We start from the raw sequence: 17,683 nt of genomic DNA on the forward strand, positions 1-17,683 counted from the left end.
GTCTATTCTTTCATTTAGTCCTCTCCTCCTCTGTAATGTGTCTCTTTAGGCATTTTGGTGTGATGGGTTAGTGAACAAGCACACCTATCAGACGGATGCACTATAATATGTGGAGTGGGACTAAGATTGGCTAACAATTATCGTGTATTGTTGTATAGAAATGGTACTGCAGAGTTATCTGTACTAGCATCCTCACCTATGTGCTCGGGAGAACTACTTCTAGTGTTATGTGTTTCAAAGATTAGACGAAATTGTGTTGTTTACAAAAATTTATTCATACAAATCTTACAACACCTTTTTTTTTTTTTTTAAACATTTATAGACTTGACCCTTGTGGGTTTGCCATTTTTTTTTTCTTCATTATAATAGTACTCTCTAATATCAATTTTCTACACAATAAATATAGGTTTTAAGTTTAATCTTCACGTTTAGTAAGGCTGTTGGCGCTTTCAAAATGATACACATTATGGAGAGAGGGCAATCATGATGTTTGCAACTACCTATCACAATTATCTAAGTCTATGTGCTCTAAAACAACAACCGCCAAAAGAAATGATCACGAGCAAGAGTGCTCGGAGACTACACCTAATGGCACTAAAGATCCAATCAAATGTCTGCGCAACACAAAAACAACAACCAAAGGGTGAAATGTAAGCTGATGATGTGCAGCATTGTAGGGCTACTAAATAGCCATCTGTGATTCGTGGCGATTTTAAAGTCGAAGCAAGGCACCACAGCCGCAAGCTGCATCCTGCGTCACAAAGCCTGGAGGGGAATGCAGAATTAAAAGAAAGATTGATTTCATACACACAGGCACAGATCGAAGAACTTTGTCCTACTGCTCAGTGTCACAAAGCTCAAACCTAACCTACAGTGTCTGTAGAATCTGCCTGGTGGTTATTGGAGTTAGATCTCCTTGCTTTTTAGGCAAGTGGGCAGATGAGGTGTCGGGGCCAGGAAGGGGAAGTATACTGTGGGGATTCAGAAGCAACATTTTTCATGATCTTATTAGCTAATTTTTTTATGCTGCCAAAACCCAGGATGGCTATTGCAGACGTAGCTAGCCCAATCATGCTTCTAGTTAGAAGAAGTGTGGCTTGTTCTGTCCGAGTAACCATTGTCTATGTGTCACTGATGGGTACAAGTGAGAAGAGAGGCCAGGTTCTTCTAATGAAGTGTGGCAAACTTTGCCGGGTAACTCCCTTTTAAAGCCAAAACAAAATCACTGTTTTGCTCTTTCAAATTGATTGGTCATGGACTCTCCCTCATTCTCTGTGTCCCTCTTTCGCTTTGTTCTCCTCTCCGCACTCACTATCCTCCTTCCTCTCTCTTCTTCCCACTGCTCTCATACTTGCGTCTATCTAGCACTCAACAGGTTCTCTGCTACTCTTCTTGTGATCATTTACGTCAACAGCAAAGAGGCAATTAAACTGAGGAGCTAGTTTGGGATTGGTGGTGTTCAGAATAGTACAGGCACGGTTCATTATGTTTAAGGCTTTATCTTACTGTTGATTAGGTAGAAATTTGACTGTGCTGCGCTTGGGCTGCCAGGATAGGTCATTCAAAACAACGATCATTCAAGAATTGTATTTGGCATATATTACATTTGGAATGTAACAAAATCTTGCCTCAAGTCCCATTGAGAAGAGACTAAAAGGACAACATGACAAGACTAAGAGCTTCTCCTCTGCAGTACAGTCATCCGAGTTTCCTCGACAGAGGACAGGGGTCAGACGTTCAATCACACGTTGTGCAGTAATGTTGGGGAAGAACAAAAACAAAACATCCAGAAAACACAGATATGTAGATACGTCAATCAGTGAGCAAACAAAACCAGCCAATTGCAGTAGTTTGCACAGATTTTGTGGCTAGTGCAATTACTTTAATCATGCAGTCTAGCTTTACATTGGTTCACATGACAATAGAGGGGAAGCACAGTAGAGCAACCAGGAAGGTGCAACACATACATCTTCAGATTACCTCTGCAATGTTCCTCATGAAAAAACAACATTTGTGAAATTAAATGAAGCCATATAAAAAGTATCATGTTAGTCAAAACGGTCTGAATTTTTTTCTTTCGAGTCTGCTAACATTCTAGGTTATTCTATGTTCATGATACTTCTTATGTGGCGAGAAGAGACATATGGAAAACCTTTAACAGCATTCCAGGTTTTCAAGAGCTTTTCAAACACACGGATAGCACTAGAGAGGAACACAAGATAGATACTTTGCACAAAGTTCAAAAGTGTAAGCTTATTTTCGTTTAACACTGAAGAACAACCGGAAGAAAAGAAAAAAGCTCAAAAGCACTCTGGTCCTCATCTTATATCGGGGTCATATAGGGGTCAAAGGGTCATTCTAACAAGTATTTCACTTTAGTGGCTGGATTACCACCATATGTAAGGCTTCTAAAGCCAGTTGGGTCATGTCTGTTTTGGTCAAAATAATTAATTTCTTTATAATACTGTTTGACATCACATTATTATCCTACAGCCTCTGATAGGATATTTATGGGGAATTTTTAAATATATACAGTATATCAACACACGTTATATGTGTATAACATATCTATGCATCTATATTCACGTTCATACATATTCTGTACATGCATGCTTGACATGCATTATATAGGTGTGAATATAGTAGATACAGTATCTCTAGAAAGACAGGAGCACAAATGAGGAAAGGAGGCGATTGGGTGGTATAAAGTATTTGGAGTGTAAGATCACAGGTTTAGGTTAACGGTGAGAAAAAGGAGGGAGAGACAGGAGACATCCCTCAAGACAAGGCCTTGCGAAAGAGCCTGGAACTCACCGGAAATTCGGGAGAGAACTGTTTCAGCCAGTCTCCCAAAATAGCCTCAAACTCATCCCCATCCGGGAGGGCATCAAAGTCTATGTCTTGTAGAATATGGTGAAAACCTAAGTCTTCAGGGCTGTTGTAAATAAAGACACTAATCTCTTAATTTCAGATGCCAAAAATTAACATTCAATACATTGTCTTTTAAACTATTTATTTTTCCTCACATTCATATATTTAAATGTTTAAAAGACAGGGTAAAGAGCATATTGATCATTTGCTCATAATTTAATCTTATTTAATAAGTAGGTCTAAAAAATAAATAAATAAATATAGGCTATATTTAGGTTGAACAAAAAAATTGGTCCATAAAGTAGATCTGTGCGTTCTCAAGTGCTAAAGTACAAAAGAAAAACAATATTATTATCAAAATATTCATTTTAATGGCTTTACTTCATACATAAATACATGTTTAAAGAACACAAGAGCGATCCACTGATTGATTGTTCAGTTATCTCAAAATGATCTGGGCTGTACACACATGGTAGTTTGGGTTAGCAACGCTACAAATACGCTAGCCGGCGTCCTTTGTTTCTATATCTCTGTCTATACCTTTTCCCAAGGACTGCCGCCAGGTATTTCTTGACTGCCATTTGCTTTCGGTAGCGGCTGTAGCTATCTGTGAAGATCCCATCCGAATGTCGCTTTGACAGGGGCTCCGAGTCGTCTTCCATGGTGCTCCCTCCACTAGAAAGGGGGGAAGAGTAGAAGAGTTCTCTCTGTTAGGAGACGTATACCCTGCCTCGGAGGGACTGTTGCCCGTAGGATGCGCTGCACAGTTCTGAGTTAAACTTACGCTTTTAAAAATATATTCCGGAGGGTTGATTATTTCGATATCATCATGGTTAGGCTGGCTGGTTGAGGATATTGTAGGGAGTAATTGAAGCCTATATTTATCTTCAACCCTTGGGACTAATCCACCACATTAATTATTCATAATGAAAAGTAAATGTATTCAGCCACGTGTATCATGTGCTTTGCTCCTTAAAGAGACAATATCAGCACTGAGATTTACCGATTCGATCTAATGCCGCACCCGGATTTGCACTCTGGAAGATTTTATCAAGTCAGTCTACTCTGCGCGTAAAGGCGTCAAATTCAGGTGGGAAGACCACACACATAGACACACGGGGAAATTAAAACGAAACAGAATGAATATCAGAGTTAAAAGAAAAACGAACACCAAAAATAACTTGGATCACAAAATAAGAGACGACAACCAAGAAGATGTCCTTACCCTACACGCTTTGCCATCAGAGAATGGAGATATTTCCTTGCTGATAACTGACCCAGCGCTTTCCTGTAGGCTTTATTAAACATTCCGTCTGCATGCCTTTCCGTTCTGGGATGATAAAACGCCAAACAATAAATGACCACACTCAACACACACCCAGCGTTAAGTGGCTACATTAATGTAGCCTATACCAAATCCAACTCGTCATATGAGCCGTTTTCCAAAATGTGAGCTTAAATAGTGAATAGTTACTTTTATGACTTTTGGAAATGGCCAGTTGAGATTAAAAGTGTTTCGTTGTGTTTAAATTTGCCAAGTAAATAGCCTACGTTCTACTACATTATACCACAAAAGCTTTCCGATCAGCTTCGTTGGAATACCAAGGTACCAGTACCACCGAACCCCCCCCCCCCCCAAAAAAAAGGTTCTACAACAAAATGTGATTATTGACAGTACAGTTACTAACACACAACATATAACATAGAAGAACAGAAATACGAGCCCAAATAATGAAATGTCTAGCATGAACGTCAACAACATTACAAACAATAGGTTGAGAATAGTAGTCACCTTTTCTCCGGTGGGTAGTATAAAGTGTACAAATCGTCAGCCACCGACGGGGGACTTCTTATAGCAATTTGATCACTGTCAAAAGCCAAGTCCGGTAACGAATTCCCATCCTCGTCATAAACCTCATTTTCAAGTCTGAAATCGGAAATGCATTTGAATGTTATATGCTTTTTGATCATGCATTAACGTGACTAAACCAATTCTGAAAATAAACACTGAAATAAATGACTAATGTATTTTTAGATTGTATAGCCTATATTTTATACATGTTTGATACAATAGCCAACATGTATGTGCTTAAATTCTAAATAATTGTAATTTCTATCGACCAATCCTAATTTGGCTACATCAGTTTACAGAACAAATTTAGTGGAAGCATGGGCTATAGCCCTCAAAAGGCAACCAAACCCCACCCCGTCGAAAATAGGAAGATAAAAACGTTTAATTTAAAATATTTTCCATTGTGAATGAAATAACATCATAACCTGATCTCAAAAAGAAAATGTAGAGTTGTCATTCTAAAATAAAATTATGCAGATTAGGACTTCTTAGTTAAGAGAGTCACAATAAATTGATTTTGTTATTCTGTGAATTAGTGGCTCCTTCGTTTGCCTCATTCCTCAGAAAATTACGCCTCTCTGTTATTCCCATGGGACGCGTCTGCACGCAGAGCTACAGTTCTGTATCAGACGCTTGATCTACCAATAGCTGCTAATATGCCCTGTTCCAGTGATATGATCCCAAGTGCTCTAAAGCCCCTCATAACAAAACATTGCAGCATATTCACACTGAAAATAAAACACATTTAACAGTATCTTCCAATGTAGGCTATGGCATTCATTTTATACCCAAATTAATAAGATGCTCTGAAAATGTAAAAAAAATTATGCGTATTAATTTAGATAAACGAAATAAAAATTATACACACATTGATTGAACGAAAAAAAAAATGTGTGTAGCATTAAATGGCATTGGTCTATATACCTATGTGGTTGCAGGTATAACTGATAAACAAACTGCTGTGCTCGTCCCGGGCTCTCAGCAGCAGATACAATGCGTTTGCCAATGTTCAGTTTACTAATCCTTTACATGCAGAGATGCTCAGTTGAAGGAGGGGTGAACAGGTACCTACCTAAGGTTAGGATAGTTAAGCCCGAGAGGTGAGCAGTAGACACTGTAGTGCATTATGATTCCATAGATGAGTAAGGCTAAAGTCGCGTTACTAGACATTGTCCTGCTGTGGGAAAAAAAAATATTACAACGTTAAAATGTGCGAAGGCTATCCAACATTTCCACAGTCAGACTGAGGAAAAACGAAATGAATGCATATTTCAAGAACGGATAGGTTTTTCTTCAATTTTGGAGAATAAATGTAATAAGCTTACAAAAAATGATTCAAACTCCCCATCTATCCCCTTCTATTCAACAGCGCCTCAAAGTACGTAACATGTTGACCCAAACATTCTAAAGTGTTAAACATCACCTCCAAACATTCTAAAGTACCCAAGCCTGTTGCTGTATTCTCGATTTGTGTGCGTAAAAGTTCGGTAAGCATCACGTACCTATTGCAGTGTCGAGAGAGACGCTGTATGCGATCCGGGTGCGACTACGACTGGGAGAGTGAGATAGTCTCCCTCTCTCTCTCCCCTTGCTTCTTCTGGAAAGCGTCTCTGCCGCCTCCTGTTGCTCCTTCAATTTGTCCAACCCTCCGTGCGGTCACACATAAAACGCGATTCTCGGATCTCTGTATGCACACAACCCCGGGAGAAAGAGGCCAAACATTTGTCTTCACAGAGGAAACTTTTTGTTCTGAAGACTTGCTTCCCTCGGCTTTTTTATTCTTGAATCGAATGGCATGCCTTTTTCACTAGTCACGTTAGGGGATACTATCTACGTCATTGCCCCCATCCTCTCCGAATGTAATAATGTAGTACTTTTCCTTTCCCGTCAATGAGATGGCCGGAGTCATAAAGTGCATATGCATGTTTAGTTCAATCACGTAATTGTGGGACAATGAATGAATGCTAATATTTGTCAGCGTTACATAGATAGGCGGTATGCCAAGTGAGGTCAACGTGCGTGGTTAATTTCAATACCTCAATCAAATGACTAAAATCAAATCGCCCCCGTCAAACTTAAAGCCAACCTGATCCATCCTTCAATTATAGCCATATATGGTGAAAATGATCAAGGTCAAGGGCGTGCATCCCCATTGGCCCACGATACGTAGGCAACAGAGCGGGAGTACTCAGGTGCTGAAACGAGGCAACCCTGGAAGTAACAATGGTTGAATGGGCGCGTTTTAGCAAGAAAAGGTGAAGGCTTGGGGTGCTTGTTGCACACACAAAGTTGATTTGAAACAGGAAAACAATATGTACATTCTCACTCTCTATTTAATGTTATTCTAAATGTTTTAGGACTTGATATAGCCTCCGTGCCTTCAACGCATTATGCACCTGGACATAGACTATTCTCTGTTGTGGCGCAGTGGTCTAAGGTACTGCATCTCAGTGCTAGAGGCGTCACTACAGACCCTGGTTCAATTCCAGGCTGTATCACAACCGGCCGTGATTGGGTGTCCCATAGGGCGTCGTCCGGGTTGGGGTTTGGCCGGGGTAGGCCGTCATTGTAAATAAGTATTTGTTCGCAACTGACTTGCCTAGGTAAATAAATATATATATAGGGTTACTTAACAAGCCATAGAGGCCTATGAACTTTATTTACCATATGAGAATATTTGGATTTAAGCATTTATTTGTTTATAAAATGTAGCCTGTAGGCCTACAACTATCTCACATGATGTCTAAAAAATACAACATGCACTTTGTTGTAATAGGGATCTTCTACACAGATTCACAAATAATATTCTATTAAAAATTATATCAAATGTTGTATCCAGTTTTTCAATATTATCTATAGGTGCTGAATGGAATTTTATGGTGAGAAATAGCAATCAGTGGAAATGATCATGGAGAAGCAACAGACTTTGTTTTATACAAAATCCCAAAGTTCCGCAGGTTTTAATCATTCATGACCATTGCCTGTCTGCCTATTTCACGCCCATGTCAGAATCATGTGTGGAATCTTTAGTGAATGATTCAGACCCTCTGACGTCTTGTGACGAACATTTAAGTACCGCTTGCAGATACTCGTGTACTTTTTGTCTTTTTCATACCAGGGATGAAACGAAAAGTTGCTCAGAAAAACGTCCCTTACATAAAGTGGCCGCTCCAAGCGCTGAGCGAGCACCGCCCCCAAGTGGTGATGTGGAGTAACTGCGTCATAATGAGAAAGGAAGTTCATGAAGTTTGCCAACATTAAAGGCCCAGTGCAGTCAAACACGTGATTTCCCGTGTTTTATATATATTTCCAAACTATGAGGTTGGAATAATACTGTGAAATTGTGAAAATGATGATAAAGCCCTTTTAGTGTAAGAACTGTTTGAAAAGACTGCCTGAAATTTCAGACTGACGTCACCAGGCAGTAAATTAGTTAGCCAACTAGACAACTAAGAAAATAGTTCCAAACCTCTCTGTCAACAGCTAGATTTCAGTTTTCCCCTCCCCACTCCACCCCCAGACAGTCCTAGCACATTCTTGCTTGAGAAACTGCTTTTTGCAAAGAAGCTATTTTTTTTTCCCCATTTTAATGAAAACAATCACAGTCAGGTACTTAATTGTTACCCAGAAATGATTTTCTATTGATAAAAAAAAATTAAAGGGCTGCATTGGACCTTTAAATACTGTGAATATTATAGACAGACTATACATTTTCAGTAGATATTATTTTCATGCCTAATAACTATTCTAGACAGTTTGCCCTATGAATACAATGTTAACAATTAAATATAAGTATCCATACTAATTCAATGTATATAGACTATTTTGAACCACAGGAAGGGAACTTAAATATACTGCAGTCAAATATAATATAATAACTTTATTGTTCCCAGAGGGAAATGTAGATAACGATAAATATATATATATATATATATATATATATATATATATATATATATATATATATAACAGCAACATTCACACATGACAGATTCAAATGCTATATAAGGCATGTACAAGATAAACACAAGTCACAAAATATCTCTCATAAACTAATACTAAAGATAACGTTTCTGATCACCTGGCAGCTGAATACCTTTTTTATCAGAAATATATAATTCCCAGAAATATCATCCAATTTTAGGAGGGGTGGAATCTAATAACAAGAACACAATCAATAACCCATCATCATTTCAGAAGTGCAGGGATAAAAAAGGATGTGAATGCCTGTCAGGAAGATTGATGAGGTTATTTATATCCCATCATTTCTGAGTTATGCCATTAAGGGTTTACACAAAGTGCTTTGGCTACTTCCTGTCATAATATGTGGCCACTCTGAAACCAACCCCTTCTCACTTTGTTGACAAAGGTTTACTGTAAGTTACTCTGGATAGAGTGTCTGCTAAATGACTAAAATGTAAATGTAAATGTTTGTTTGGAATATCCACAAATCCTTAAGTGAAGCTAATGAACATTAGAGCCATTCCCAGCTGAGAGGGCTAATTGAGGTTGCAGCTGGCTGTTGTAACCATAAGCTTTTACTGCTACCAAAAACATGAAGTCAACTGTTATTGGAGGACAAGACCTGACCACAATCTAGAAAACTCAGATGAGTTTGAATAAATGTTCTTTCTTTTGTTTAGAACAAATATAGAATTGTGTTTATCCCCTCATGAAAAGATATCAAGGGTATGTCAGAAATATCACCTATTCCTTTCATAGTGGACTACTTTTGACCAGGACCCAGGGGAGCTGATCAAAAGTAGTACAATGTAGGGAATAGGGTGCTATTTGGTACGGAGCCCTGCTCAGCTCTTTCCAGGCTTTATTTGATGTGTAACTGACTCATACATTTTCACAGAGGGACGCAGATTTACTCATGCTTTCTGATAGGATCAGAGTGTATACAGCCTTCATAACATCTGTAGCCAATATCACACTGTACATAAAGGACAGAAGGAGTTTATAGGAGGCACGTAACTCATCATTGAGGCCCGCACAGTACCCCCCTTGATCATCATGTCCACTGTTTGCCTGAGTAGATACACAAACATTATTTCTGCTAAATCTCAATCTGTTAATGACTATACGACCCACGTCCAGGAGTAGGGTCATTTAAACCAGGCAATAGGGCACCTCTTATCGTATTGAGTGATCAAACAAGGGTTACTAAAAAGGCATATCTGACTCACTGTAATAATAATAATAACCACTTCTGTTGACAATACTAGTGTCTTAATTATATAGGGTTAACAGGTACAATATTTTATTATGCAGTGGGCAAATATGCATCTCACTAGTGTGGTGTGTGTGTGTGTGTGTGTGTGTTTTTGTGTGTGTGTGTGTGTGTTTCTGTGTGTGTGTGTGTGTGTGTGTGTAATGAGTTTCTTACAGCAGGGAGTTTTAATTAGATTTTGATTAAGAGCTGTATCTTGATCTTCCATTCTTGAAATTACAAAAAAAAAAGCTTCAATACATTTTCCACTGGTAGAATATAGTAGCTTGATCTGTTTTAATCAAAATATCAAAACAGAACACGCATCAATGATAAAATGATTAGATTAAAGCCAAAGCGAAAACACCAGCGATGAAGAAACTTCGGAGCAATTTTAGAGCATTATTGCAATTAATTGTTCATTGCCATATTGGTCGTTCCACGAATAGAGTACATTTTGTATAGTGTAACTTGGTGAGAAAAAATTTATTAATTGTTTCACCTAATTTGAACAATCTGTTCAAGTTCATAAAAAAACATGTTTTCACATCTCAAGGGGTGAAATTAAAAATATGACTATAGTAAGAGTGAATAAAGGGCCATTAAAGTAGCAGGGTTGACCATAACAGTGTTTTCCTCTTAAATCAGCTATAAATCCCCTTGTGACAAGGGAGAATGGAACTTTGATGTGTGCAACAGACAGGGGCAATTAATTGCAAGCTTCACAAACATTTTTAATTGTTAAAACATTTGTAGCCTATCGGGGGGTTTGGGTCAATCCGAATTGAAAGCAGTCAATTTAGGAAGTGATTTGTATTCAAAATTCAGAAATAAATAGCTTCTACTTGTCAGTTTATTTCATGTATTGTGTAATTGATATGTACGCTGAGGGCTCTTTCCATGACAGACTGACCAGGTGAATCCAGATGAAAGCTATGATCCTTTATTGATGTCACTTGTTAATTCCCCTTCAATCAGTGTAGATGAAGGTGAGGCGACAGGTTAAAGAAGGATTTTTAAGCCTTGAGACAATTGAGACATGGATTGTGTGTGTTTGTCATTCAGAGGGTGAATGGGCAAGACAAAAGATTTAGGTGTCTTTGAACACGGTATGGTAGTAGGTGCCAGGCGCGCCGGTTTGTGTCAAGAACTGCAATGCTGCTGGATTTTTCAGACTCAACAGTTTTCCGTGTGTATCAAGAATGGTCAACCACCCAAAGGACATCCAGCCAACTTAACACAACTATGGGAAGAATGGGCAAGCATCACTGTGGAACGCTTTCAACACCTTGTAGAGTCCATGCCCTGACAAATTGAGGCTGTTCTCAATATTAGAAAGGTGTTCTTAATGTTTTGTACACAGTGTCTATAGATTTGGTGGAATTGTTTTTTGACATGTTCATACAGGGCTAATCTGCAAAAGAGCATGATGCCCTGGCTAAATAAATGTTTGGTTTTTGAATTCACTGAAAATATTACATTTTTGCAGTTAATGAATTGGAATTAGTTTGTTCTGAAATGACTGCCTTCGTTCGAATTGACCCAAACCCTGCTATGATAACAGGGTTGACGTGTTCTAGTATCAGCTCACCTGCTTTTACACTGATTTGACTGTTATATGTTCCTTTGAAAAAATTATTTAAAGGAATAGTTTCACCCTATTAAAATCCTTAAGAGTATTGACACACCCGTGCGTCAGTAACAGTTCAATTTTTTAAATAATAATCCACCACATCCTCCTATGTCGGCCTTCCGCATCTGCGGTGACAGGTGGCAGAGCTAGAGCGGAGTTTGTCAGACCATATCCCCCCCCCCCCCAAACTAAAGGTCTTCTCATGAAAACGTCTGAAACGTACAAACATTTATGACCACCATGGAAAGGGGCGACTCACGAACACGGTGGCATTCTGTTCCTCTATGATCCCCACAAGTGTCACTGGACTCATCTGAAGGTAACCCATATAAATGAATATACATTGTCTCCTAGATATAGGACAGACACTTCAAAACCTTATTCCCTATGATTTAAAGGCTTAGACTTTGAGGTAAAACAAGAGTTAATTTCATGTAACAGGACTGACCTTCAACTGAGGGACAGACGTAAATGAAACACTAATGACATTAAATAATCATCTTCAGAAAGGACTTTGTCATAGCAAGAACATAACCAGGGCTTTACAATAATGGTGAAAACTTGAAGACATTTTTGGGTTAAATGGGTAAAAAAAACTTCCTAGAAGTCGGACAAACATGATGAGGGACATTTATCAACTATTTTGTATTGACTGTATTGACTGTTTCATGTCTGTCTGGACAAATTTGTCCGCTGCAGGGGCTTTGGTCTGGCTCGGAGTCCACGGAGCCAGGGCCAGCTGATAACCCAGGACACACTGGAAGGGAGTAAGCCCAGTGGAGGAGTGATGTGATGAATTCTGGGAATATTCCGCCTAGGGAAGGAATCAGGCACACTACCCCTGCCGGTCCTAGCAGTGACTCCTCAGGAACATCCCCAGCTCCTGGTTCATTCTCTCCACCTGCCCGTTGGACTGAGGCCGGTACCCGGAAGTGAGGCTGACCGTGACCACCAGTTTCTCCATGAAAGCCCTCCATACCCATGACGTGAATTGGGGGCCCCCCAGTCAAAGACGATGTCCTCCGGAAGGCCATAGTGCCGGAAGACCTGCTAGAACAGTGCCTCAGCAACCTGGAGAGCTGTGGGGAGACCAGAGAGAGGAATAAACCGGCATGATTTTGAAAATATGTCCACAACCACCAGAATGGTGGTGAAACAGTCAGAGGGGAGATCGGTAACAAAGTCAATGGACAGATGAGACCAGGGACGCTGAGTCATGGGAAGGAGCTTCCCTGCTGGAGTGTGCCGGGGAAGGGCTTAGTCTGGGCACACACAGAACAGGAGTTGACGTAACGAATAACATTCTGTGGCAAGGTGGGCCACCAATACTTCTCGGAGAGATTGAATTGTACAGGTGATCCCATGATGTCCAGCGATGACAGCTGTGTGTGCCCAGGTGAACAGCTGCTCCCTTATCCTTGGGAACATAGATGCGCTCAGGACGACAGGTAGTGGGTGCAGGTTCCCTCTCCAGAGCCTGGCGAACGTCCACATCTACTTCCCAGACCACAGGGGATACGACTCAAGGGAACTGGAAAGCGGGTCCTCTGACATTCAGGTGACATGTCCATGATTCTTATCCTCGACCATGAGATGATGGGGTTATGGCGTTGGAGCCATGGGAGGCTGAGGAGGATCTTGTGAGCTGGTGCACTAGTGATGGAGGGAATATTCTCCTGGTGAATGGACTCCATGGTGAGGGGTGTGGTGTGGTGATGTGTGTAATGGTTCCGGAGCCTACTGGTCGATTATCAAGGGCTTGGACCGGAGAGTGGGTATGAGTTGATATTAAGAGAGGTAAGGGTCTGGTCAATAAAGTTCCCAGCGGCACCAGAATCCACTAGCGTTGTAGAAACAGTACATGAGGGACAGCCAGCAAGTGTGATCAACACTAAAAAGGGTCTGCGAGAAAATGATGGGATACTCACACCTGTCCCAGGAGGTGGAAGATCACGTGACCGTCCCTCTGCTCTCGTGGATCCCAAGTTAGGACGTACTGGACACTGCTGAAGCCCTCCTTGACCACAATAGGGACAGAGCCCCAGTTGTTTCCGTCTACGTCGTTCAGCCGTGGGGAGGCGTATGACCCCTACCTCCATGGGTTCAGGCCCTGATACAGAGTGGTCACTGAGGGAGGGAGAGAAGCGATGAGGGTACCGACGCTCCCGAAGTAAGTTATCCAGATGGATGGCCATCACGGTTGTCATCTCGACATGCCAGTTCCGTCTGGACCTCCTCACGCAGTTCTGTTCTGAATAGCGTATGGAGCGCCGGCTCATTCCATCCGTTGGATGCTGCTACAGTCCGGAAGGTGAGCGCGTACTCGGCAGTGGTCTGGTCATCCTGCCGTAGTTGGAATAGGCGCTCACCCCCTATCTTCCCTCCAGTGGATGATCAAAGATACCTCTGAACCGAGCCGTGAACCCCTCAAACGAATCCAGCTCCACCTCTCTCCCAGACGGCCATAGTCTACTCCAAAGCCTGCCCAGTCAGCAGAGAAATAAACGTAGCAACCTTGGACCTCTGGTTGGGGCTCGGTAGAGGGAGCACTGGAGTAGGAAGCCACAGCATTTAGATGATGTTTCATCATATTTAGGGTCTACTAAGGTATATGGAATTGTTTTAAGAAGGTCATACAAATGATCATTTTGCTATTTGATTTTAATTTTAAGACCCCTTGAAGTATCAAAACAATATATAAAAATGCATTTTCTTGCTGCTATTAGCCCATACAAATGCATTGAATAACAGATTCACTACATGGAACAATAGATCGTCCCCCCAAAAACTCAGAGAGATATAAGAAAGATCAGGAAATGTTTTATTTTAAATTTTTTCAACTGGTACCAGGGGACCTTCAAACGAGTCTTGTGTGGCCTGTGGGCGTCCTAGAGCAAAAGGGCAGAGTGAATCAAGTGTTCGTGAGAGTCTCATCTTTCCATAGAGGGGTCAAACCATTTCTGACGCTACAGACGGTTTTGTGAGAATAATGATTTTTGGGATGTCTCATGGTCTGACAAACACAGCTCTAGCTCTCACCTTTCTCCGCAGATGCGGAAGTGCGACATAAACGGATGCGGTGAGAAGGGGATAGCTGCATCCCGATATGGCGACCAGAGTATGTGCGAGTGGGTGTGTTGAAAGGAAAGTAGTGGGTGTGTGGAAAGGAGTGGGTGTGTCGAAAGCAATCTAGTGGGCATGTGGAAAGGAGTGGGTGTGTCGAAAGCAATCTAGTGGGCGTGTGGAAAGAAGTGGGTGTGTCGAAAGCGCTCTGCTATAGGTTAGAAGGTTTTGATTGAGCAGTTTTTTTCTCTTACGTTTGAAATTCAGTTTAAGCCAGAGGATGAGTTTGAGTTAGTTTGAGTTAGTTTAACACAAATATTTGTAAATCAACCAACTGACTATTGTTTATTTTTTATTAAAAGTACACTTTAAAAAAAAAGGTGCTATCTAGAACCTAAAAGGATTATTTGGCTATCCCCATAGGAGAACTCTTTGAAGAACCCTATTTGGTTCCAGGAATAACCCTTTTGGTTCCGGGTATAACCATTTTGGGTTCCATGTAGAACCCTTTCCACAGAGGGTTCTATGTGGAACCAATAAGGGTTTTACTTGGAACCAAAAAGAGTTCTACCTGGAGCCAAAAAGGTTTGGACACCCAAAGAACCCTTTTGGAACCCTTTTTTCTAAGAGTGTATTGCTGATGGGTGTACTGTTGCTTAATGTATTGTATGCGTGTGCTTACTGTGACGGTCCGGTCACCCTGATATTGGCCAGGTATCTACTTCCCACACGTTGCCGGACAGTAGTGCTTGGCAAGTGGGTGCGATGGGCACTGTGTCTCAGTGTTGTTGCTGTTCATGGCCTCCCCATTGAGTAGACTGTATGTATCAAGGTGACATCAATATGGTTATCAATATTAGTTATTTATTGTGTAGGCTGCTATCCTATCCCACTTGAAATAAAAAAATGGCTACGTTAGTTACTGCCGGCAAGACGACCATGCAGCTTCCCAGGAGGGAGCACCTCGGGTCAGCAGGCAAGTCGATACAACACCGGTGCACCGGCTTATCCACTAGTTGTGCAGCCCAATCAGCCACACAAAACAGTCTTAACTGTCAACAAATCTGCCCAATTAGCTGATTCGCTTTCCATACACCCACTCCTTTCAACACACCCACTCGCCCATACTCCGGTTGTCATATTGGGCTGCAGCTACCCATAGTTGGATGCAGTGGATTGATGCAAAAAATTTGATAGCTCTAGCTTAAAATGACAGATTTTTATGGGGATTTTTGTATTATGCTAATTAGATTTCCGCGGGGGTTCAGACAATGACCTTAGGGGTTTAAAATATCAAAGGGATGTGAAATGTACTCTATTTGTAGAACGACCCATATGTTATGATGACACATCCATGCCTTGTTATCTGACTTTGTGTGCAGTGTTGTTGCACAGCCCTCAAATATCCAACATTGTGAAATAAAATTATATATTTTACAGAAATGTTACTTCAGCAGTAATTGTCCTGTAATGCTGAGTCCCATACAGCGGAACATCCTACTTATGGTTTATTTCATCATTCATTTTAGACATATAGCATATGGTCTAAAGAGCCATTAACAGTTAGGCTAATGGTTATTAGGGTCGACAGAACAGGAAAACAAACATCACATACAAGACATTTTAAGATGCACTTCAGGTATTTTTTTTACTTTTGTTGTTGAAAAATAAGTATAAATATCCCTTACAGAAAAAGACATGGATTTCACATGTGATCACGTGATCTCCTGTGATGTAATGTGATTTTATGTGAAGTTATTGTGATAACATGTAAAACAGAGGTTTCATGCCCCCTCAGATTTTTTTTTATCTAGAAAAATACATATTTTTGGATTGTTTGTTAGTTTTTTGGTTTTGCTATGTTTTGCACTAGCCACCTAGCAATTTTATGAAGTTGGCTTTGGCTATCCCAGATTGGGAACCTATCTCCCAACCTCATAACTAGCTACCAAGAAACCATTTCAGGCTATCAATGAAGTTAGAGTAGCTAGCTTGTCTATCTTAGCTGGTATGCCTGCTGGCATGGTTGGTAGACTTTAGAAAGCAAGCCATTACTACATGTACTGAATAAGACTCACATTCCTTTCAATCCTTTAACCAGATTTTACAGAGATGCAGAGAGAGCTCAAGAGCTATGTTTAGATATGCAGAAAAATAAACATATTTTTTACATAAAATTAAGGATAATGATTAGATTGCAGTAAAAATGTCTGGATTTATGGCCTACAGACCACTCCCCAGCCACGTACTTTGTGCCCCCTCAGATTTGCATGTGAAATAAATGTGATAACATGGGGATGCAACATTTCAACATGTGATAACATGAAACTGCACATGTGAGCACGTGAAAACATGATCTCATATTAAATAAATGTGACAACATAGGGATGTGAAATTTCAGCATGTGATATCATTCAACTACACATGACAACATTTTAGCACATGTGAAAACCAAGGCATGATGGACATTACTTCAATTTAAACAGCCTGGTCCCTTACAGGTTTTATTTGCTTCCAGGTTTGTTCCAGGGACATCCCCAAGAACATTTTCAGAACATTGTGTCTTGGTCCCCAGGGTTACTTGGGCCTCAACCTCACTTGAGTAGCTAGGCACCTGAAATACCTGCTGCGCCACCAGGTCTGTGGATGTAATGGAGATTGGTTATACATACTGTATATTGCCAGTAATACATTTTTGCACTTTGCCTAAAGTATATACAACAACTTGAAGGTGTTATTTCTATAAAAGGACAGATGATGCTGTATTCTGATTTCAATTAGTGTAAAAAAATACATGTATTATTTTGTAATGTGGCCACACTTGGGACTAACTTGGGACTAACTTTTTCACTTCGGACGCTTTTTCTGGACATGGTTCGTCAAGACCTCCAACAGCCGAAGCTAAGTAGTAACATTAACATGATGCCTTCCAATTGCAGTCGCTCTACTCATAATATACAGGAGAACGATCGCCTTACGGCGAGGATAGCTGTGCTGCAAGCCCAGCTTCAAACGCAATCGTTAGGCAAGGGTAATTTCGGTGTAGGAA

At 40.6% G+C, this 17,683-nt stretch overlaps 1 protein-coding gene across 3 annotated transcripts; it reads right to left on the minus strand.

Moving 5' to 3' along the window:
• Positions 1 to 254: 254 nt before the first annotated feature.
• On the minus strand, positions 255 to 6,727 carry adcyap1a (adenylate cyclase activating polypeptide 1a). Of its 3 annotated transcripts, XM_029756049.1 has the most exons (7): positions 6,226 to 6,718; positions 5,796 to 5,900; positions 4,664 to 4,798; positions 4,097 to 4,201; positions 3,412 to 3,546; positions 2,815 to 2,935; positions 255 to 765 (listed from the first exon to the last, which is right to left on the minus strand). In XM_029756049.1, exons 2-7 carry the CDS (start codon positions 5,891 to 5,893, stop codon positions 757 to 759), a joined length of 603 nt encoding a protein of 200 aa, XP_029611909.1. In that variant the 5' UTR covers positions 5,894 to 5,900; positions 6,226 to 6,718; the 3' UTR covers positions 255 to 756. The 3 variants fall into 3 exon arrangements, with proteins under 3 accessions (XP_029611909.1, XP_029611908.1, XP_029611911.1); XM_029756048.1 differs by having other exon boundaries at positions 255 to 2,935; positions 6,226 to 6,721; XM_029756051.1 differs by lacking the exons at positions 255 to 765; positions 2,815 to 2,935; positions 4,097 to 4,201 and having other exon boundaries at positions 3,220 to 3,546; positions 6,226 to 6,727.
• Positions 6,728 to 17,683: the final 10,956 nt, after the last annotated feature.

This window comes from Salmo trutta, chromosome 6, assembly GCF_901001165.1.
Source record: "Salmo trutta chromosome 6, fSalTru1.1, whole genome shotgun sequence".
NCBI lineage: Eukaryota > Metazoa > Chordata > Actinopteri > Salmoniformes > Salmonidae > Salmo > Salmo trutta.

Excerpts from the sequence above, each read along its gene's own strand:
- adcyap1a (XM_029756048.1), bottom strand. The coding sequence starts at position 5,893 with ATGTCTAGTAACGCGACTTTAGCCTTACTCATCTATGGAATCATAATG. Across the intron at positions 4,799-5,795 it reads CTTAACTATCCTAACCTTAG|ACTTGAAAATGAGGTTTATG; the intron begins GTAGGTACCTGT and ends TTCCGATTTCAG. Across the intron at positions 4,202-4,663 it reads TACTACCCACCGGAGAAAAG|AACGGAAAGGCATGCAGACG; the intron begins GTGACTACTATT and ends TTATCATCCCAG.